Genomic DNA, 24,064 nt, shown 5'->3' with positions numbered 1-24,064 from the left:
ACCAAGCTTGGCTCAGGGTCTTTCTCCACATCAGGGACTTTGAGTGGGATCACTAGTAGATCCCCCTCTCATATAGATCCAGTAGCCAGTAGGGAATGCTACCTCTCTCTATAGGGATGACCGCGGTAATCTCCCAGGACTCTTGCTCGTGACACGGATATAATCAGGAAGGACCTCACAGTATAGTAAGGAGTGATTTTTATTGATAAAACTCGCAGTATAGCGGGGATAAATATGTAGCCGCAATGTGCGCTAAACTCCGATACTTCCGCTCTCGGCCCGTAGACCGGAAGTGGCGTCACCCAGCTCTTCCCAACACGTTAAGTCACAAAACATGTGACGTCACCCGACTCCTCCCGACGTGTTGCGTCACGCGACTTTCTCAAGGGATAGGATTCTCCTATTTTCTATTCTTCTATCCATCTATTCTATACCTATTTATCTACACATCCTCATTGCAATGACTTCAGTGCTAGCGCATCTGCTTTTCTCTTTTATTTACTCAGCGTGACATCATCTTCCACATTATACAAAAAAATTGGGCTAACTTTACGGTTTAGTTATTTTTAAAAGCGGGGACATTTTTTTTTAAATGCCGTTGGAAAGATCGCTGCGCAAATACCGCGTGAAAAAAAAATATTGCAACGACCGCAATTTTATTTACCAGAGTCTTTTTTAAAAAATATATATAATGTTTTGGGGCTCTAAGTAATTTTCTAGCTAAAATATTGATTTTAACTTGTGAAACACATGTGTCAGAAATGGGCTCAGTTCTTAAAGAGGTTAAAACATTTCCCGCACGCTGAACATTAACAGGGAAGCTCACCGGTGTGTATTCTCTGATGGCGAAGAAGGTGTCCTTTATGAATAAAACATTTCCCGCACTCTGAACATGAATAGGGACGCTCACCTGTGTGTATTCTCTGATGGCAAAGAAGGCTTAATTTCAGATTAAAACATTTCCCGCACTCTGAACATGAATAGGGACGCTCACCTGTGTGTATTCTCTGATGTCTAAGAAGGTGTCCTTTCTGATTAAAACATTTCCCGCACTCTGAACATGAATAGGGACGCTCACCTGTGTGTATTCTCTGATGGCTATTTAGGCTTACTTTATTATTAAAACATTTCCCGCACTCTGAACATGAATAGGGACGCTCACCTGTGTGAATTCTCTGGTGCCGAAGAAGGTGTCCTTTTTGGCTAAAACATTTCCCACACTCTAAACATGGATAGGGAAGCTCAGCTTTGTGTATTCTTTGATGCCCAATAAGGACTCCTTTATCATGAAAACATTTTCCGCACTCTGAACATGAATAAGGAAGCTCACCTGTGTGTATTCTCTGATGCCTAAGAAGTTGTGCTTTTTGATTGAAACATTTCCCGCACTCTGAACATGAAAAAGATCGCTCCCCTGTGTGTATTCTCTGGTGCCTAAGAAGGTATGTTTTGTGACTAAAACATTTCCCGCACTCTGAACATGAATAGGGAAGGTCACCTGTGTGTATACTCTGATGGCTAAGAAGGTTTCTTTTCTGTTTAAAACATTTCCCGCACTCTGAACACAAATAGGGATGCTCCCCTGTGTGAGTTCTCTGGTGCTGAAGAAGGTTTCCTTTTTGACTAAAACATTTCCTGCACTCTGAACATGAATAGGGACGCTCCCCTGTGTGTATTCTCTGATGACTAAGAAGGTTTTTTTTCTGTTTAAAACATTTCCCGCACTCTGAACATGAATAGGGAAGGTCCCCTGTGTGAATTCTCTGGTGCTGAAGAAGGTATCTTTTCTTTTTGAAACCTTTCCCGCACTCTGAACATGACAATGAATTCTCTCCTGTATGGTATAAAGAAGATTCCCTGAGATGAGATGGTTTCCCGCACCCGTCGGCACTGTCAGATATTAGAGGACTATGTGAAGTATCAGGAGATTCCAATGATCTCCTCCAATGTTGAGGTCTGTCATGTATATTATGAGGAACGGGATTTACTTCTGGAGAAGATGCCATGTCATTATCTTCTGTAGTCACATCTTCCTCCGATGTCCTTCTATTCCCACCACAGAGTCCGTCTGTCAGAAGACAAGAAAAATTACCAAGAGTTTTCCACACTCATATACACTGCTCAACACTTTATAATCAGAGTATAGCATCAAGTCAGGGAAACTCCTGGGATATTCATCTGGTCAGTGAAGTAGCAGAGGGGGTTTTTACCAACAGGTGCACTAGATGGGTAACAATGAGACGACCTCCAAAACAGGAATGGTTTTAGAGGTGGAGGCCACTGACATTTTCCCTACTCATCTTTTCTGACTGTTTTTTCCTAAATCAGAAAAAGTTTTATTATAAAGAAAGAAAAGTCCATTCCATTCGGTACACAATATTTCCGCTTTGTACAGTCATAGACACAGCGTTTGTAACCTTCATATATAGTCACTCCTGCATGTTTCTATTCCCCACCTCCACTGACTCCACCCACTCCCCCATCATCTCCCTGACTCCACCCACTCCCCCAACATCTCACTGACTCCACCCACTCCCCCAACATCTCCTTGGCCTGCGCCTTATCCCGTTCCCTCCTGGTTATTCATTCCTAGGACTCAGCTTTTTTTTTTTTTTTATTGATTTTTAAACATAGAAGTAAAAATAACACAAAAAACAGACAAGAAACAAACAAGGCAACCAAAACAACTCCCCACCCCCCCCCCCCCGCCCCCAACCTCAGTGCAATGCTCATGTACTACAATACTTATAGGAAAATGCAAAAGGAGAACCTCCCAGGAGAACCTCAACGCGGCAGTGCCTCCCCCACACAGACTCTCACCCAGGTCCATACCCCAACCTCCCCCACCCTCTCACCACTGCTTGTTGTCTGCTAGGCATAGACTTCATTTGTTACCTCCCTAAGTATCAGGGGACCTCAACTCACCCCTCTAAGGTGACCGTCACCTTCACCGGTGGCAGACCACAATCACCTCCGAGAAGAGTAGATGGCCTCTCAGTCCAACCCTGCCATATAACACATCCTCTATTCAGGTATGTGGCTTTGTAAAATGGCAGCATCGTGTTCATTGGTGACTTCCAATACTCCACCAATGGCGCTTCGGTCTTCCTCCAATGCAGAAGAATAGCCTTACACACATAGAACAGAGTAACCGACAATAAAATTCTTTGTGCTCCAAGAGGTGCCATCTCCTCCACCAAACCCAGCAAACACACTGTCAGCGTCAAAGGTGCCCTCAATGTGGTCCTAGGACTAATCTTTGAAGTGGTAATTCTTGTGGACCAAGGCCAGGGGTATCCAACCACATGCCCCACAACTTTTCAAATTTACCCGGACATCCACGTCTTTTAAAGATGTAGCACCCTCCTAGTCAGGTGTTAGAGATTGAGTATAGTTTTGGCTCTGTCTGCCTATCAGAGGAGCAGCAGGTAAATTCTATATTGCACTCTGCTTATCAGGGAGCAGGATCTGTGAGTTAGGTCTGCTCAGTGTCACCAGTGTGTGATTCTTCTGGTCTAAGGGAGTGTCCCCAGCTGATCCAATGGGGAGGCACATTGGATGCTGGAGGAAACCTGGCCAATGACACACAGGCTTTTGATACAGCCCCAGAGATTGGCACAGATGGGTTGTCTCGGTGCATTGTGGGGCAGGGTATAAAAAGCCACGGGCACATGAGGTAGAAGGGGGAGGGTGGGGATCCCCCATCCCTTGCCTCTTTCCAACCACAACCCCACATAGGCACACGCTCATTCATCCGCCTCCTTGCTGGTGAGTGTCTTAGCATTTTTTTTGCTATCTCTTAGTAAATTGCGGCCTCTCTGTGTGGGATTTCCCCCTTCTCTTTCACTCTCTCATATTCTTTGCTTGCCTGACTTTCCTTTCTTCCTCTCTCATACCATCTTTGCCTCCTCTTTTTTTATCTCCATTCTCTTCATACCCCCGCCCCCCCCTTTGCCCCCTATTACTTACCCTCCACCTACCTCTTCCTAACCTCACTTCCCAACCTTCCCCTCACCCTTCTTAACACATGGATAACATCAGGATCCTCTCGATCAATGCTAAGGGACTTAACGTCCCGGAAAAGAGGCGAATTTTGTTGAACGATTTAAACGATCTAAAATTGATATCACCTTTGTACAGGAGACCCACTTCAGGGATGACAAGCTTCCACTATTTAAGAACGAGTTTTTCCCCTTGGCCTAGCACTCTACTAACCCGGAGGCTAAATCAAAAGGAGCCTCTATCATTTTTTCTAGTACGGTACCATGGACACTGCGCGCATATTCTAAAAGACCCCAATGGTCGATTTCTGTTTCTGAAGGGCAATGTTGGTGACTTTAGAGTGACTTTGACCACCTATTATGCTCCCAACAGCCAGCAGGATGCGTTCATTCCTAGAGGTATGGAGAAGCTCCTGGAGTTCTCTGAGGGTCAACTAATTGTTGGGGGAGATTTTAATATCCCTCCGATTCCTTCAGAGGATACATCTCTGGGATCCTCCTCTGTCCCCCCCTGGCGCCCGCAAACGTATTGCAAAGTCCCTCCATAGTGCAAAATTGATAGATGTGTGGCACCTGATGCATCCCAGAGAACGAGACTATTCTTTCTATTCCTCACCTCACCAACTATACTCTCGTATAGACTATTTATTGATGCCGCATTGTCAACTACACACAATCCCGTGACTCTTTAATAGGCTCTATTACATGGTCCGACCATGCCCCTTTTATACTTTCTTACGCACTAACAGACTTTCGATGGTCCAGAACCTGAATGTGGAGACTAAATGAAAGCCTACTCCAAGATGAGACTGTTTTGACAGATGTAGAGAATTATACCATTTCTTTCAGACTAACACCATTGCCAATACTGACCCCGGAATCATTTGGGAGGCACACAAGGCAGTGATTCGTGGGGTGCTCATAAAGCATGGCTCCTGGATCAAAAAACAGCGTACAGCACAACTAGACTCCTTACTCCAAGCTTTACATGCGTTGGAGTACCATCAAACACGCTCTGTCACTCTCCTCAGAGGTAGAACTTATGACTCTACGTAGGCAAATTAATGACCTTTTACTTTACAAAGCTAAGGCAGCCATGCAAATTTGTCGTAAAATGTCATATGAGTCGGGAAATAAGTGTGGCAGACTATTGGCTAGATCCCTCCAAGAACAAACCTATTATCTCCCGCACAGGTCAAAAAGCCACGTTACCTAGACATATCACACAAGAATTTAAATCCTTCTATGCCTCGCTCTATAACTTACAAACCCCAACCCCCAACAGACCCAAATAGAGGAATACCTGCTATCTTTCTGTATGCCCTGGTTGTCCCAACAGTGACAGTAAATCCCTAGAGGATCCCATCACCTCGGCTGAACTAAAACAGTTTAAAAAAACTATTAGATGGGCACCTTAAAGACCACAACATACAGGGGTATACAATGTATGGATAACAGCAAACACACACACATATCATAGGTTGAACTGGATGGACTGATGTATTTTTTCGACCTCGCAAACTATGTAACTATGTAAGGTGGTTCCAAAGTGGGGAAGGCCCTGAGACCGGATGGGTTTACCATCCAATATTATAAAACACTCTTGCTGTCACTTGGACAGTTTATGGCTGACATGTTTAATACATGGGGCTCTGGGACATATATCCCCAAGGAGACTTTATAAGCTCACATTTCAGTCATCCCTAAAGAGGGAAAAGATCTCACCTACTGTGGTAGCTACCAATCCATTTCCTTGCTAAATGTCGATCTTAAACTGTTCACCAAAATCCTAGCAACTATGATCCAACAACATCTGACGCAACTGATCCATTTGGATCAAGTTGGATTTGAGCCTACACGTGGGGCACAGGATAACACAACCACGGTCCTCAACCTCCTACATGTAGCCACCAAGACCCGCACTCCCTGTGTCCTCCTAAGCACAGACACCGAGAAGGCCTTTGATTGAGTAAATCTGTATTTTATGTTTGCAGTACTTCGACATGTGGGCATCGGCAACACCATGCTAAATTGGATCTCACAGATCTATTCTGCCTCTGCCGCCCAGGTTAAGGCAAACAGTGTCTTATCAGACTACTTCACAATTAGGAATGGGACAAGACAGGGGTGCCCTCTGTCACCCTTACTCTTCGCATTATCATTAGAATCCTTTATGTAGAAAACACCTCCACCCGGATATCTCGGGCATGACTGTTGGGGTGACCCAGCAGAAAATATCAGCGTATCCAGACGACGTGTTATTTTCCCTCATGAATCCAATAATTTCTCTACCGAATCTTCTTCACAAGTTGGAGGCATATTGCACTCGGTCAAATCTAGATATCAACTTTACTAAATCTGAAGCTATATGAGTATGCTTATCAAACCCCCTCCTCCACCAACTGAACTGAATTTTAAGCTAAAATGGATGAACTCAGCGCTGAAATACCTGGGCACTCTCATACCACTAAAATTTTCACCCATCTTCACGCTCAACTTTCTTCCCCTCCTAAAGAATGTTTCTTCACATTCTATAAGATAAATCGAAATCTGGTCTCCATTCATGGTTTGGGAGATGCAACATTATTAAAATCTGCATACTCCCTGAGTTCCTATACCTCTTTCAAGCACTTCCGATATTCATCCCTTCGCATTACTTCAAACAAGAGGACACCCTAATAGTGGATTTATCTGGGCACATAAGCGACCTAGGCTATGTAGGAGACTACTCTTGCCTCCTTAGCGACTAGGTGGACTGTCAGACTACACAATTGGGGAGACTCAGACTGGTGTCGTCATGGTGAAGTGAAGCTTTGGCCCAGATCAAAACAGGCCCAATGCGACATACCCCTCCATAGAGCTCCATCGTGCCACCATTCACTACCAGACTGCATAAGACGCCATCCCCTCATAGGTTACATGATAAGAACCTGCTCTAAATTATTCACACATTTTCCACTTTCCCCGACGCACTCACCACTGACACCCATACTGGGGAATCCCCAGTTTACCCCGGGCTACCAAGATAAAACATTCAGGACCTTGATGGAGTCAGGCTATTTCCAAGCCTCCCATTTTTCAACATCATCTAGTTGGCCTGCACTCAAAGACCTCATGGACTCCTCGGGACCCTACCGTCTAGATTTCTGGAGGGCATTGCAACTCCATAATTTCTTAAACTCATTGGCCCCTCCCAGTGAATGCAACACACAACTTACACCGTTCGAAGAACATTGCTCTCAAGACAGAATACTGACACAGGTATTATCCATTACCTATGCATTACTGATCACACCCCAGGGGACTTACCAACCCCCATTCTTAGCTAAGAGGGAACGGGATTTAGACTGTAACTTTAATCCAGACCAACAATAATCACATCATTCCGTTTACATTTACATCATCCATCTGCATGTAAATACAAGAAACCAACTTCAAACTCCTAACAAGGTGGTACCACACGCCGTCAAGGTTGAGCAGATTCTTCCCCACACTCACTGATCAGTGCTGAAGATGCCAGGAAGGGCCGGGGGACACTCCTACATGATTTTTGGTTGTGTCCGAAACTAGTGGAGTTCTGGAAGACAGTACGTGAAATGTCTCAGAGGTTTATAAACCGACCGCTCCCCAATGACCCTGCTCTCTTCCTTCTCCATGCTTCTAACATCCCGGCCCAGACCTATAAAAATTCTGTCATTCGTAACCTTCTAAATGCTTATAAAATTTGCAGCCCTCTTAAATGGAAAAACACACAGGTCCTGACTGTTGGCATGTGGCTCAAAAAGGTTGAAGAAATAAATAGAATGGAAAACCTTGTTCTCTTGACACGTCCCCAACACGAACGATATACCAAAACCTGGGGTCAATGGAATATATTTGTCCTCTCTAATGAAGGCTGCTCTTTAATTAAGGGAGGCAATACTAAAGAGACCTCATGTTGAGTTTGGAGGAGCTCTAAAATATTGGTGGAAAGTATTGCTGATGTAGGGCCATAGATTTACCAATGCTAACCCTCCTACACCCTCCCCCCCCTCCAAACCCCTCCCCCCTCATCCCACCTACTTATCCTCTTCTGCCTCTCTCTAGGTTTCATTTACTTCCCTCTCTCTTTCCACTACTTATTTGCTTCTTCCTTCTTCTTCTATACGTTATGCGAAACTGGAACAGACAACTCCGGGTACTTTCTAGTCCTGCATAACTCCTCCCATTAGAGGAATTGTAGAACACCTCTTATTCTACGACCGATGTAGATCTCAAATGTATGACTGAATTGTCTTCAATGTTGTAATACACTGTCTCAGCATATGTTCTATAAGGAATGTTACTGTTTATTATGCCTGGAAGTTGTCTTTTATAGAAATAAAAGAATTGAAAAAATTATTATTTATTGTTTGGAATATGACGTTATATTGAGGAATGGAGATGAACCTTTCATGTGGTGTACAGTATCTCCTCCTCATTTGTTTGGAACAAGACATTAGACTCAGGCATGGGGCAGAAGACCCAAAACTCATAACCTAGGTGCCTATATCATGCACATTTTTTTTTTTGCCAGCCGAATCCCAGAATCTCCATAAATCCAGTCTAGATACATAAATTGTGTCTGCAGCACAGAGAAGGAAGATTATCCGAGAGAAATACAGGACAGGGAACACAGCTCAGGAAAGTGACCAGGGGATTACAGGCTGATATCACCCAGTCCATGCCCTACTCTGGACCAATCAGTGAGCAGTATGGGTGGAGGAATGTATTTAGTGTTAATGACCCACCTGTGCTGATCTCTGTAGGAGTGTCCTCCTCTATAAATGTCCCCGTTATTCCATCCTCCTCCATAGACTGCTGATCATCCCTCACATACCTCTCTTCTTCTTCTGCTTTCACCTCAAATTCTATATCGATTGGATCTCCACTCTAAACCAAGAAAATGAAAGAATATCATCTGTAAAATATAAGCTTTATTATTGTGACATCACATAAAAATCCACACATTGTCTCCATGAGTCTTTGTTTTATAATCTCTGTCTCACCAACCTTGTAACAGTGAGGGATGGTGTGACCTTCCTGTGTGGAATCCCAGGAATACAGAGGACGGGGACATCTCTCTGGTGGGTTCCTGGTATTAGGTGGCTCCATCATATCCTTGTGTCCTTCTGAAAACTCCTCCATCACTCCATACTCCTCATCCTCCTCTTTATACTCTTCTTTAACATCAATATTATCATCCCTGAGGTTTCCACTCTGAATATATAATAAAACATTCATTGTAACAAACATACTGTGTATAAATCAGAACTACCAATCATTGTCACTCATCTACCTGATGATGGTGAGGGATGGTGTGACCTTCCTGTGTGGAATCCCGGGAATACAGAGGACGGGGACATCTCTCTGGTGGGTTTCTGTAGCTGGATGACTCCACCATGGTGTCCTGGTACAGATCTTTGTGTTCTTTTAGAAACTCTGACTCCTCCATCACCCCATCCTCATCATCCTCCTCTTTTATCTCTTCTTTAACTTCAACTTTAGAATCTCTCAGGTTTCCACTCTGAATATATAATAAAAATGACATCAATGGTAACAATGCAGATAATGTACAGATCCTAATGATACTATCAGTGATTGTTCCTCATCTACCTGATGATGGTGAGGGATGGTGTGACCTTCCTGTGTGGAATCCCGGGAATACAGAGGACGGGGACATCTCTCTGGTGGGTTCCCATTACTGGATCCATCTGTAGGAAACACACACACTGACTGAATACATTGTTTCTATGTGTTTATCAGATGATGGGGGATCTAGGTGGAGCCTCCGTACTGCTCTCTCCTTTACAATAAAGTCTCCTCTTACCCGGTGATGTGAGGGGCGGCTGATTCTCCATCATGACGTCCTTGTAGAGATCCTTGTGTCCTTCTAAATACTCCCACTCCTCCATGGAGAAATAGACAGTGACATCCTGACACCTTATAGGAACCTGACACACACAATGATACAGTCACCATCCAGACACATCCCTTGTCTGTTACTGGTTAATGTCCCAGAATTCCCAGCACCGCTCACCTCTCCTCCATGATCTCTCTGGTGACTTCTAGAATCTTCTTTGTATTTCTCTATTCTATCCGGGAGGGAGGTGGAGGCAATGTGATGGTCATATGATCTCCAGATTTCACAGGAGGAAAACTCTAGATCTGAACACAAATAGTAAAATCAAATGAAATTCCCAGAATCCTCCTCACCTCACCATTCAGGTTTCCATTTGATTAAAGCCCCACCTCAGATTGAGGTATAATTTACCAACACAGGACCCCCCCCCCCCCACACACACACACACTACGCAGAGTAAAAGCTTGTTGCAGGCATTCTGACATCGTTACATACAACGCAGGACCAACAGTCCCACTTTGCTAGTGAGGATGCCAAGGGTCCGCCCACATCCTAAGAGCATGAGAAAAAAAAAGACAGATGGAGGGACATGGGGGGGGGGGGGGGGAGCTGTGAGGTCAGTGTGATGTCATAGGACTTATAGACTTGGAATGGAGGGACATTTAGATGGGGAGATTTGAGGGGCCCTCTATATGAGGATCCTGTGCTAACCAAATCATTGTTCCTGGGTGCCTCCCACTTCTCCTAAACTGAAGAGTGAACTTTGACCTTTACCATACAGAAATCTGTCAGGAACGTGTGAAAATAAGCTCTCATGTGAGCAGGTGATGTGCAGAGGAACGGAGTGTAAATAGCAGACAATCTTCTCCAGAGCTCCTAATGGTGGGGATGGATTTTGCTGCATGCTGGTGCCAAGTTTCCACCCCCCAGGGTCACTGCAGGTGTGGAGAAAAGTTGTGTAAGAGGATATGGAGGAGAGATGAGGAAGAGATCCAGGAATCAGGATAAAGGTCAGGACAAGCAACAGACGAGGGCATCCAAGAGATGAAGCCGGGGTCACTACACAGAAAATCAATCCAAGGAAACAACAGGCAGGACGAGGAATAGCAAGAAGGAGCTCAGAGACAAATGAGAATATTGCTCAGCCAATGGGAGATTATCTCAGCATGACTTACATAATGAAGGAGATGAGGGGGAGGGGAGGAAGTCACTTAAGGTGGCCATAGATACATGGAAATTCAGCTGTTTCAGCAGGGATCGGTCACATTTCCATCCATGTGTGGTCACTGCCGGATAAAAGTCACTCGATCAGCAGCTGCAGCCAATAGCTTCATCACTGATCTGTGTATTCTGAGAGCGGAGGAGCGCCCCCCATTGTCCGAATTCAATAGTTTAGCGGGGTGGATTCCCCCATCCCCCTCCAATGTGTGGATGGGGGAATTGCTTCAGTTTTTTTTCACTCATCCCGCTGGCTGAATGATAAAACTGAAACATGTATGGCCAGCTTTATATAGCAAGATATATTATTCATCAACCGATCCCCCTGAAGGGGTTAATCTACGAATTACCTCCTCTGCCACTAATTTCTGCATTGTCTTCTCTTTCGTCCTACCAAATGGAATGTCCTGTCAGAATCTGACATCACTTCCTGTCTGTATTCCATAGAGGCTTCCTGTCTGTATTCCATAGAGACTTCCTGTCTGGGTAGAGGTGAGATCACCACCTTGTGGAGCTCAGCGGAACTGCAGCCCTGAGAACCGTCTGGTAGTGTGAACACGGCCTTGTGCTGTGTGTGTATGTACTGTATATCCTTCCCCTTTCTCTCCTCCCTGAGTGTGTATGAAGAGGCGGAGCTCCTGCTGGAACAGCGGTCGGAGGAGGAAGCCGAGTCTAGGAGGGAGACTGACAGAAAGCGCAGCAGACTTGCAGGAGTGAGCGAGGAGGATCCAGTTCCTTTGCCATCGGAGGTGAGGAGAGTGTGAAGGATGTTTGTGACTCTGGTAGCTGAAAAGCTGGGAGTCATATTGCTCTGGTGAGTGGGGAAGCACTACTAAGGGGGCGCCCTCACCATCACGTGTGTAAGAGGTGGAAGAAGGCGTGGCTACACTACAGCTGGCACAGTTTGGAGCACGGAGCACTTTCACACCTTATCAACTTTTCATTCATTTGTGGACTTTTATGGAGCAACAGAACTTCATTGAAGTAGATGCAAATTGGAAGCAGTGGACTTGCAGAGAACACTATATTGAGCACAAAATATTGTATGAATACATGAATTTGCACAGGTTTTTACTTTATAGAAAATATTATGAGATTAAAGAAGTAGGTGTAAAGTAGAAGCAGTGGATCTGCAGGGAACAGCATCTTGAGCACAAAGCACTTTATGTTGTATATGAATTTGCACATGGATCAGTTTACTTCATTTATAGATAAACACCATAAGATGAATGAAGTAGGTGTAAATCTAGACCTAGGGAACACAAGGGAGGTGGAGTGTGGAATCCTCCTATCCTCACAGAGCACCTTCCAGGTTCTCCACTCTCTTCCCTCTCATCATTCGACGCTCACTGTATACGTCTATTTTCTCCAATTTCCTCTAGAATTGCTGTGATCTATCGGCCCGCTGGACCGGTATTAACTTTCCTTGATGACTTCTCTGCCTGGCTGCCCTACTTTCTCTCTTCTGAAATCCCCACAATCATTCTCAGAGACTTCAACATCCCTGTTACTACGAACACTTCTGCTACTTCCAAACTTCTCAGTCTAACCTCCTCATTTGGCCTGAAGAAATGGATACACAATGGATAGAGGCTTCTACTCACTCTGGTGACAACACCCTCAGCCTTGTATTCTCCCACCGATGCCCTCCATGCATCCTCTCCAACAATCCTCTCCCTCTCTCTAAACACCACTAGGGAGGGGCGAGTGGTTTGGGCCGAGGAGAACTTCACCAATCACCTGAATTTTCTGTGTGCTCTGTGTTTTTTTTTTTTTAGTATTTAAATCCTGCCAAGCGCACAGTCAGTGGTTTGTTAGGATATGGCACAATCCTGATCTCGGTAAAGAGTCAATGACATGACTCTTTGCCCATGTGATCAGCTGTGTCCAATCACAGCAAGTCACATGTAAATGAGGAAGTGCCGTTATTCATCTCTCCTCACCTCACACTGTCAGTGTGTGAGGCGAGGAGAGCCGATCAGCGGCTCCTCCTCACAGGGGAGACAGATACAAGTAATCAGGGCACTGATCATCAGTGCCCTGATTACACAAAATGTAAATAAAGTGCCAGTTACTGCCCAGCATCAGCGCCCACAATCAGTGCCCATAGTGCTGCCAGTCAGTGCCTGCTCATCTAGGCACTGATGGGCACTGACTGTCAGCACTGTGGGCACTGATGGTGCTGCCCATCGGTGTCCATCAGTGCCACCTATCAGTGCCCATTAGTGCCACCCGTCAGTGTCCATCAGTGCCGCCTGTCAGTGCTGCCTCTCAGTGCCCATCAGTGCCACCTATCAGTGCTCATAAGTGTGACATATTAGTACCTCATCAGTGCCCATAAGTGCCACCTCATCAGTGCCCATTAGTGCAGCCTATCAGTGCCGCCTCATCAGCGCACATCAGTGAAGGAGAAAAATTGATTTATTTTCAAAATTTACTCGCAGAAAATAAGAAAACTTTTTTTCTGTCTTTTTTCTTTTTTTTTTGTAAGAAATAAAAAACCCAGAGGTGATTAAATACCACCAAAAGAAAGCTCTATTTGTGTGAAAAAAATGATACAAATTTCATATGGGTACAGTGTAGCATGACCACGCAATTGTCATTCAAAGTGTGAGAGCTCTGAAAGCTGAAAATTGGCCAAGGCAGGAAGGGGGTGAAAGTGCCCTGTAGGCAAGTGGTTAATAAAGGAACTGTCAAAAACTGGCTCATGTCTTTATTTTTGACACTTTTTTGGTAAATGAGGGCCAGGATCTGGGGGCCCCTTTTTTCAAGGGGGCTTCCAGATTCCAATTAGCCCCCTGAAGAACCCCCTAACCCAAAGCACCCCCCCCCCCGTGTTGAGGGCATGTGGCCTGGTATGGTTTGGGGGGGACACTCGCTTGTCCTCACCCCTGTTCTGGCCTGCCAGGCTGTGTGCTTGGATAAGGGTCTGGTATAGATTTGGGGGGGAAGATACACCATTTTTTAAAAGAAAATTGGCGTGGGGTTTCCCTTCAAAATCTATACCTGACCCTTATCCAAGCACGCAGCCTTTTTTGGGACTGGTATGGATGGGGCCTGGTATGTGGGGACCGCACACCGTTTTTTTCCTATTTTTTTTTTTGCCAACAATTATATTTTTTACATTCAGCTGTCTGCAGGGAAGTCTGCTAACAGCTGATGACTCATTTGTTGTTAAGGATGCCATGACCAGTTTCCTGGCCTCTCTTCTTAACCTGTGCGCTCGGCAGGATATAAATAGTAAAATAAATAGAAGAAACGCAGAGCACACAGAAAATTTGGGTGTTTTGCGAACACCTGAAGGGGCCATTTCAGGCTGAAGTTATGCTCGGTCCAAACCGCTCGCCCATCCCTAGTGGTGTTTAGAGGGAGGGAGAGGATTGTTGGAGAGGATGCATGGAGTGCATAGGTGAGAGAATACAAGGATGAGGGTGTTGCCACCAGAGTGAGTAGAAGCCTCTATCCATTGTGTATCCATTGCTTCAGGCCAAATGAGGAGGTTAGACTAAAAAATTTAGAAGTAACAGAAGTGTTTGTAGTAACTGGGATGTTGAAGTCACGGAGAATGATTGTGGGGATTTCAAAGGGACTGATATGGACTGAGGGGGGACCCTCACACTGTTATTATTTTCATTTCTAATGCAGACAGGTAGTGGTGGCACATGTAAGTTTGGCAATTGGGAATACCCAATAAAGATAACTATTGAGTATTTGAGTAAGGAAAAGAAAGAAGAGGAAAGATTGAAGGAGAAGAAGAAGAAAGTGAACCCCCCCCCCCCACACCTCGCACCCCATGTCCCCAGGTAGAGATGTACAGAACTGTTCGCCGGCGAACAGTTCCCGGCGAACTTCGCATGTTCACGTTCGCCGCTGCGGGCGAACATATGCGATGTTCGGTCCGCCTCCTATACATCATCATTGAGGCAAACTTTGACCCTGAACATCACAGTCAGCAGACACATTCCAGGCCAATCAGCATACCTCCCTCCCACACCCTCCCACCTCCTATAAATAAGCAAGGGCAGCATCCATCTTAGATCATTTCTGTGTTACTGAGAGCAGGGAAAGTGCTGGTGCTGCTGCTGCTGTTATAGCTGGGGACAGTTCCCGGTCTTGTTAGCCAGTGTTCTTGGTACACTCCTGCTGTAAGGACAGCACCCCAAAAAGCCCTTCCTAGGGCTGGTATTTGAGGTTTTTTTTGGATATATATATATATATTGTCCCCAAAAGCCCCTTTGAGGGCTGGTATTTGAGTATTTTTTTAATATATATATATATATATATATATATATATATATATATATATATATATATATGTAGCATGTCCAGAACCAGAAAAAAAAGATCATATAGGTGTAAAAGGGGTTCCCACCATCCCTGCTCTACTGAAAAATTATTATTTTTTTTCTGGTTCTGGACATGCTACAGAGCTGAAACTTCACAGGTACACTTTTTAGACCCCCTAGACACTAAATCACACAAAAAAAGTTCTTAAAAATTGTCATTTTTGATAGAGAGACAATTATTGGAAAAAAAAAAAACTTAACAAAAAAAAAATTTCTTTGGATTTATTGTTTGGGGGGTCTAAAAAGTGTACCTGTGAAGTTTCAGCTCTGCAGCATGTCCAGAACCAGGAAAAAAAGATCATATAGGTGTAAAAGGGGTTCCACCATCCCTGCTCTACTGAAAAATTATCTTTTTTTTCTGGTTCTGGACATGCTACAGAGCTGAAACTTCACAAGTACACTTTTTAGACCCCCTAGACACTAAATCACACAAAAAAAGTTCTTAAAAATTGTCATTTTTGATAGAGAGCCAATTACTGGAAAACTTAAAAAAAAAAAAAAACTTAAAAAAAAAAAATGTCTTTGGATTTATTGTCTGGGGGGTCTAAAAAGTATACATGTGAAGTTTCAGCTCTGTAGCATGTCCAGAACCAGAAAAAAATAGAATCAGGGTTAGGGTTAGGGTTAGGGCTAGGGTTAGGGTCAGGGCTAAGGTTAGGGTTATTTTTAGTGCTTAGGGTTAGAGTTAGAGGGGTAGGGGTAGGGCTACTAACTCTAACCCTAAGTATCTCACCATAACCCTAACCCTAGCCCCTAACACTAACCCTAACCCTCTAACCATAACCCTAACCCTCTAACCTTAACCCTAACCCTCTAAGCCTAGCCATAAAAATAACCCTAACCCTAAACCTAACCCTAGCCCTAACCCTAACCCTAACCCTAATTCATAATTTTTTCTGGTTCCAGACATGCTACAGAGCTGAAACTTCACAGGTACACTTTTTAGACCCCCCAGATGCTAAATCCAAAGAAATTTTTTATTTTTATTTTTTTTTAATTTTTCCAATAATTGGCTCTCTATCAAAAAATTACAATTTTTAAGAACTTTTTTTTTGTGTGATTCCTCTCCGGCATGCCACAGTCCAGGTGTTTGTCCCCTTGAAACAACTTTTCCATTACTATTGTGGCCAGAAAGAGTCCCTGTGGGTTTTAAAATTCGCCTGCCTATTAAAGTCTATGGCGGTTCGCAATGTTCGCCGGTTCGCGAACAGCGAATTTTATGTTCGCGACATCACTATTCCCAGGGCCCAGACAGCTGGCAACAAGCTTATGGGTTACCAGTAAGGTAACGGAGCCATGGCTCCCACCCTTATCAAACATCTTCATTTTATCATTTAATATGGCAGACATGCGTTCATTCTCCATAATCCAAGAGAGTTTATGCCTGAGTTGGTGGAATGGCAGGACAGGAGACCTCCAGGATCTTGCAATCGTAATTTTTGCAGCTGTGAATATAAAAGTGATTAATTGTCTCTGGGCCCTCGTGACCCAATAAAGCCTGCTGTGGGGATTTAGTCAAATTAATTTGGGTGAGGGTGTAAATAAAATTATACACCTTTATCCAGTAACGCCGTACCTTGTGGCATTGCCACCAGATATGGTACATCGTTCCTTCTTGACCACAGCCACAAAAGCACAATGGGGACGCCCCGGGTACATAAGTAGTTAGCCGCACTGGCACCATGTGCCACCGGAGAAGCACTTTATAGTTTGCCTCTATGATGGAAGTGTTGATTAATGATCTCGAAGCATCCTGAGCCATACATTGCCAGTCGTCCAGCTCAACGCTGTCCTGTATATCTGCTTCCCACTGCAATATATAGGTCAACTTAGTAGAAAAGTCTGTCAATATATTATATAGCCCAGATATATGGCTTTTTGACTTATCGAACTTCTTACATAAAAATTCCATGGGGAACATCGTGACTATATCAGAGTGCTGTGACAGGGTGCGCAAGAAATTTGTGATTTGAGTAAAGCGGAAGGATTCAGACAAAGGCATGGCATATTTCTTAACCATCTCCCACCCGGCCACTGTACAGATACGGCCAGGTGGGAGTCTCGTCCTTCTGATCGGACGTTCCCGAACTTCCTGCAGAAGGAGCGAGATCGCGCCGCTGCGGGAACGCACAGCGGCGCAATCTCGATCTGCCTGTGTCCCTCGGACACAGAGCAAAAAGTTTTGGCAGGAGGGCCCTGTGATTGGCCCTCCTGATCACATGACGGCTGTGTCCAATCACAGCCGTCATGTAATGTAATGGCTTTAATCTCTTCTCCTCCTCACACAGATCCTGTCAGTGAGGAGAAGAAGACGATCTGTGCTGCGGCGAGGGGATCAGTGAGTTTTACTAATTACTCACTGATCACGGGGGGGGGGGGGTCTGTGCTGGTAATCAGAACATTGATTAACAGTGCAGCCCTGGGGGGGGGGAGGTGCCACTAGAGCCACCAGGGATGCCCACCCATGTCCACCAGGGATGCCCACCATGGCCACCAGGGATGCCCACCAGGGATGGCAATCAGGGCTCTGCCAGTGGTGCCCTCCCTATCAGTGCTGCCCATCAATGCCATCTATCATTGCTGCCCACCAGTGCCCATTATTGCCATCTATCAGTGCCGCCCACCAGTGGCCGTTATTGCCCACCAGTGCTGCCTATCAGTGCCACCCATCAGTGCCCATCAGTGCCGCCGATCAGTGCCCATCAGTGCCCCCGATCAGTGCCCATCAGTGCTGCCTATCAGTGCCCACCAATGGTGCATATCAGTGCTACCTATCAGTGCCACATATCAGTGCCCATCAGTGCTGCATATCAGTGCTACCTATCAGTGCTGCATATCAGTGCCACCCCATCATTGCCTCCTCATCAGTGCCTGTCAGTGCGGCCTCATCAGTGCAGGAAAAAATGTATCTATTTATAACATTTTATAACATAAAACAAAAAAAATATTTTTTTTTTCAAACTTTTCGGTCTTTTTTTTTTTGTGCACCAAAAAAGAAAAAACCTGGCAGTGATCAAATACCACCAAAAGAAATCTCTATTTGTGGGGAAAAAATGACACAATTTTGGTTTAGGTACAGTGTTGCATGACCGCGCAATTGTCATTCAAAATGCAACAGCGCTAAAAGCTGAAAATTGGTCTGGGAAAGAAGGGGGTTTAAGTGCCCAGTATTGAGGTAGTTAATTAACTTCTATCTTGTTAACCACTTTAATACCGGGCACTTCCCTCCCTTCCTGCCCAGGCCAATTTTCCCCTTTTAGCGCTGTTGCATTTTGAATGACAATTGCGCGGTCATGCAACACTGTACTTACACCAAATTTATATGTCATTTTCCCCCCACAAACAGAGCTTTATTTTGGTGGTATTTGATCACCTGTGCGATTTTTACTTTTTGCTAAACAAATAAAAAAAGACCGAAAAGTTTGAAAAAAAAAAAGTTTTTTTGTTTATGTTATACAATTTTGTAAATAAATAAGTTTTTTCCTGCACTGATGAGCACTGATGAGACTGCACTGACAGGCACTGATGAGGAGGCACTGATGGGGTGGCACTGATGGGGTGGCACTGATAGGCACTGATATGTGGCACTGATAGGTAGCACAGATATGCAGCATTGGTGGGCACTGATAGGCGGCACTGCTGGGCACTAATAGGCGGCATTGATGGACACTGATAGGTGGCACTGACGGGCAATGATAGGTGGCACTGACGGGCACTAATGGGCACTGATGGGCGGCACTGACGGGCGGCACTGATGGGCACTAATGGGCACTGATAGGCGGCACTGGTGGGCAATAACGGGCACTGGTGGGCGACACTAAAGGATGGCAATGGTGGGCAGCACTGATAGGGAGGACACTGGTGGGCATCACTGATGGGGAGGGCAATGGGGGGCTCCCTGAGCCCTGATTGCCATCCCTGGTGGCCATAGTGGGCATCCCTGGGTCATAGTGGGCATCCCTGGTGGATCTAGTGGCATCCCCCCCCCGAGGGTCTGCACTGGTAATCAATGATCTGATTACCAGTGCCGACCCCCCCCCAGTCAGGGGAGCCTCCGATCAGCGCTCCTTTACTCATGCCTGTCAGGCACGAACTAAGGAAAGCCGATCAACGGCTGTTCCTGTTTACGATGTGACCAGCCGTGATTGGACACGGCTGATCACATGGTAAAGAGCTACGTCGGTAGTCTCTTTACCGAGATCGGAGGTGCAGGGTGTCAGACTGACACCTCGCATCACCGATCGCCGCTCTGCGCACCCCCGGGGGGCGCCCAGAGCTGTGTTATCCTGCCGCCGTCATATGACGACCGGTCAGGATAACACAACCACATTCCCGCCGTCAATTTGTAATAGGGCAGGCGGGAAGTGGTTAAGATACCCCTGTGATCGCAAAAATCTGCTATGCGTATGAGACCTTTGTTGGTCCACCATGAAAATGCTGTTATTGAGTATGGGAGCCAAGGGGGTGTGAGGTGATTTGAAGTGAAATTTTGACAGTCTTTCCCAGACGTCCAGTGAATGAGATAAGGCCGGGCATAGAATCGGGGGACATTCCCTTGGTGGAAGCCATAGAATATGAGAGACCAGTTTTTCAGGGACTGAGCGTGCCTCCAACTGCATCCAAATAGTACGGGATTGGGTAGAGTGAAATTTTGCCAATTGGGCCAATTATGCAGCGTAGTAATATTTCAACAGATCTGGTATTCCCAGGCCGCCCCGCCTTCTAGGTGCATACAGCGTACGTCTATTCACCCTAGGCCTCTTTTTCCCCCAAATAAAAGATAGCATTTTACCTTGAATCGTCTTCACTTCAGATCTACACAGTGCTATTGTTAGTGTACAAAACAAATACAACACCTTTGGGAGGATATTCATCTTTACCGGGTGTAGTCTGCCAAACCACGAGGGAGGATGAAGCAACCAACTATCCATGTCAGCCAGTAGACGAGTAAAAAGGGGCGGGTAATTTCTGGAATATAGCGTGTGTAAGGACGCTGACAAGTGTATGCCGAGGTAAAGTAATGCCTCTGATTGCCAAATGAAATTGTAGGATTGAGTAGAGACCATTGCCTCCTCAAGAGATATATTTATAGCTTGTGACTTGGTTCGTTTTCAAGCCCGATATCTTTGCACAGGCACTATATTTAAAGGAATTTTTTTTTCCATTTTGAGCATTAATTAAAATTACTGCTCCTTTAGAAATATTTTGTAAAAAAAAAAAAAAATTGCAAACATGAAAAAAGAAAAGAAAAACACGCACACAGAAATTTCGGGTGTTTGGCGAACACCCAAACAGACGATGTTCAAGCCAAACTTATGCCCGTCCCAAACCATTTGCCAATCCCTACTCCCTGGTTATCTCTCAACCGGACTACTGCAACTCCCTCCTCATTGGCTTACCTTTACATAGGCTATCCCTCCTTCAGTCCCTCATGAATGCTGCAGCCAGACTCCTCCACCTTACAAACCGCTCAGCATCTTCTACCCCTCTCTGCCAATCCCTCCATTGGCTGCCACTCACCCAACAAATTTATTTCACAATACCAACGGTAACTTCCAAAGCCACCCACAACTCGGCGCCCAGCTACACCACTAACCTGGTCTCAATATTCCAACCAAATCATCCTCTTTGATCCTCCCAATATCTTCTACTTTCTAGTTCCCTTGTCACCTCCTCCCACCTCCAGGACTTCTCCGAAGCCTCTCCTATCCTGTGGAACTCCCTACCCCAATCTGCCTGACTATCTCTTACTCTATCCATCTTTAGGTGTTCCCTGAAAACTCATCTCTTCAGAGAAGCCTATTCTGCCCTCACCTAACAACTGTAATTTTATTTTCTCCATCAGCCCATCCCCCACAGTTATTACCTTTTGTATCACTTGACCCTCCCTCCTAGATTGTAAGCTCTAAAGAGCAGGACTCTCCGATTCCTCCTGTATTGAATTGTATTGTAATTGTACTGTTTGCCCTAACATTGTAGAGCCTGTGCAAACTGTTGGCGCTATATAAATCCTGTATAATAATAATAATATACGAGTGCCTAGTCCAGCCTCTCTCAGCCAGGGTTCCTCCAAAGGTTCCTAGGGGTTCCTTGTCACTTCCTTGTACTGTATATGGAAGTGTCACCTACCAGCCGTTTCTGGATACTGAAGCCTGTCATCATTGCACCGACACACAATATTTTTTTCTTTCAATATATTTTTTATTCTAATTTTCATTTTAACAAGAGTGCAAAAAAATAAATGAATAAAATAGCAAAGGAAGAAATCAAATTGGTGAGGAAAATGACTTGTCTGGAATGTGGAGGCGGAGTCGGTAATAATTTGTGTACAATACAATACACAACGTGTTACATTATTATAACAAAGTATTGTAGAAAAGATCACACCATAGAAAATGGGGGAAAGGAGAAAATAAACCCGGATATGAAGGTGACATTTGTGTACGAGGAACTCCTTAACAATTACCACCATTTTATTCTCCAGGGCCTCTGCTGTCAGAAAATATATGTTTGGGGGTTTTATCTAATCTTCAGTCCCCAAATCTGCATTTTACCATGGGTGCAAAAATAATGCCAACACAGCTCTGGTATTTATGTCCTTCAATGTGTACTGTACTCATAAATACATGGGTGTGATCTCAGGGATTTGTATGACCCCTCCCCCTCCGACATAGGAAACTAAGGGGTCTATGCAAAGAATATGTTGGGTCAGTGTGACAAGCATGTGTCCAGCCGTGACAAATGCTGCCCATATTCTAATAAACACAGTGATTTCTTATAATCGTCAGCTCCAACTAGTGGCCATAATGAGGTATTAGTTCCAAAATACCTCAATCAGGAAAAATAGTTCAATACCGCATTATGGCCACTAGATGGACCCAATGATCATAGGAAATCACTGAATGAAATAAAATAAGACCAACATTTGTCATGGATGAATGAATACTTGTCATATTTGTTCATCTATTTTATAAAAACTAAACATGTAAGTGAAGTGATAACTATTGAGCCAATCACTTCATCAAACCACACATAATATCTCCCTTCAAAGGGAAAACAAAAATTATTTACAGAAAATCAAACAGTATAAATATTTTCCAACCAATAACCTCCACCCAGACAAGATATGTAGAAATATAAAGACAAGCGGTGTTACCTCTCGTGCCGCACTCCACCAAGCCACCCAAACCCACACAGGAGCAAAGGAAAGAAGTTCTCACCTAGTTTATCTCCGAGTTCTCCTTCCCTCCTGTTGGGGGATGGGAGAAGGATGGAATGAAGACAGAGAGACACGCTTCGGGGTCACCACTGGTAAGTAGAGCCTTGAAATGAAGGACATCAACTTCAGAATTTCTGTCTTGTCTGTGTAAAGTTTACTGATAAAGATATATGGGATCTCACAGCTTCTAGCTCTGTAACCCGCTATATCATTATAGTAACCGTCACACAGACAAGCAAGACATTCTGAAGGTGATTCCTTCATTTCACAGCTCTACTTACCACTCTACACCCCAAAATTTACTCAGCCAATGAAAAGCCAACACAGTACAACACTTCATCCATGTCTCTGGTCATCTCTCATCTCCTTATCAACTGTTTCTTACATGATGAAGATCAGCCATGGAGTATATCTGAAGTGTATATCAGGGTGTGCTTCTTCCCCACATGTCCACCAACATTCATATAGAAGACATTTCCCACACTCAAGGCCCTAATACACCTCAAGGGTTGTGTGGGATCCCTGATGTACAGGAAGACAGGACTTCAGTGAGGAACAATTCCCTTATTTAGGACAGGAAAGTCACGTCTTTCCTGTGTGAGATCTCTGATGTGTGTTTAGATTGGACTTCTGTGAAAAACATTTCCCACACTCAGGACAAGAATATGGCTTCTCCCCCGTGTGAGTTCTCTGATGTGTGTAAAGATTGGACTTCCGTGAAAAACATTTCTCACACTCAGGACAGGAATACGGCTTCTCCCCCGTGTGAGATCTCTGATGTTTGTAAAGATCGGACTTCAGTGAAAAACGTTTCCCACACTCAGGACAGGAATGTGGCTTCTCTCCTGTGTGAGATCTCTGATGTATGTAAAGATTGAACTTCCGTGAAAAAGATTTTCCGCACTCAGGACAGGAATACGGCTTCTCCCCTGTGTGAGACCTCTGATGTTTGTAAAGAGAGGACTTTTCTGAAAAACATTTCCCACACTCAGGACAGGAATACGGCTTCTCCCCTGTGTGAGATCTCTGATGTGTGTAAAGATTGGACTTCTGTGAAAAACATTTCCCACACTCAGGACAGGAAAACGGCTTCTCTACCATGTGAGAACTTTTATGCACATTAAAATGGCATTTAAAATGGAAACACTTCCCGCACTCAGTACGGGAAAACCTCTTATCTGTTGGAAGGATGGCACCGTCCCTCACTGTCTGAGGTTCCTCAGGATAAGAGGAATACGATGGTCCGGCACCGTCCCTCACTGTCTGAGGTTCCTCATGATAAGAGGAATACGATGGTCTGGCACCGTCCCTCACAGTCTGAGGTTCCTCAGGATAAGAGGAAAACGATGGTCCATCTACACTGTGTGGTGCCGGATGGACATTTGAGGTAGCCGGGTTT

At 44.8% G+C, this 24,064-nt stretch overlaps 2 protein-coding genes and 1 pseudogene across 3 annotated transcripts in view; 1 reads left to right on the top strand and 2 right to left on the bottom strand.

Annotated features, from left to right (window-relative positions):
* LOC309550722 (uncharacterized protein) overlaps positions 1-23,826 on the bottom strand; it is a 41,642-nt gene extending 17,816 nt beyond the window's left edge. Inside the window, exon 1 of the mRNA XM_082251059.1 lies at positions 23,316-23,826. Within this exon, the coding sequence (XP_082107185.1) occupies positions 23,316-23,766 (451 nt within the window). The 5' untranslated portion in view covers positions 23,767-23,826. The remainder of the gene's footprint in view (positions 1-23,315) is intronic.
* LOC309549773 (gastrula zinc finger protein XlCGF66.1-like) overlaps positions 1-24,064 on the top strand; it is a gene marked incomplete at its 3' end in the record, with an annotated part of 313,385 nt that overhangs the window by 5,938 nt on the left and 283,383 nt on the right. The window lies entirely within an intron of this gene.
* LOC309549782 lies at positions 768-16,811 on the bottom strand (annotated as a pseudogene). The gene is made up of 2 exons: positions 16,754-16,811; positions 768-1,834 (listed from the first exon to the last, which is right to left on the bottom strand). The product of its transcript is annotated as an uncharacterized misc_RNA (transcript).

This window comes from Pelophylax lessonae (genome assembly GCF_965119305.1).
Source record: "Pelophylax lessonae genome assembly, chromosome: 3".
Classification (NCBI taxonomy): Eukaryota; Metazoa; Chordata; class Amphibia; order Anura; family Ranidae; genus Pelophylax; species Pelophylax lessonae.
The sequence above is the reverse complement of the archived record's forward strand: the minus strand, read 5'-3'. Positions and strand labels throughout refer to the sequence as shown.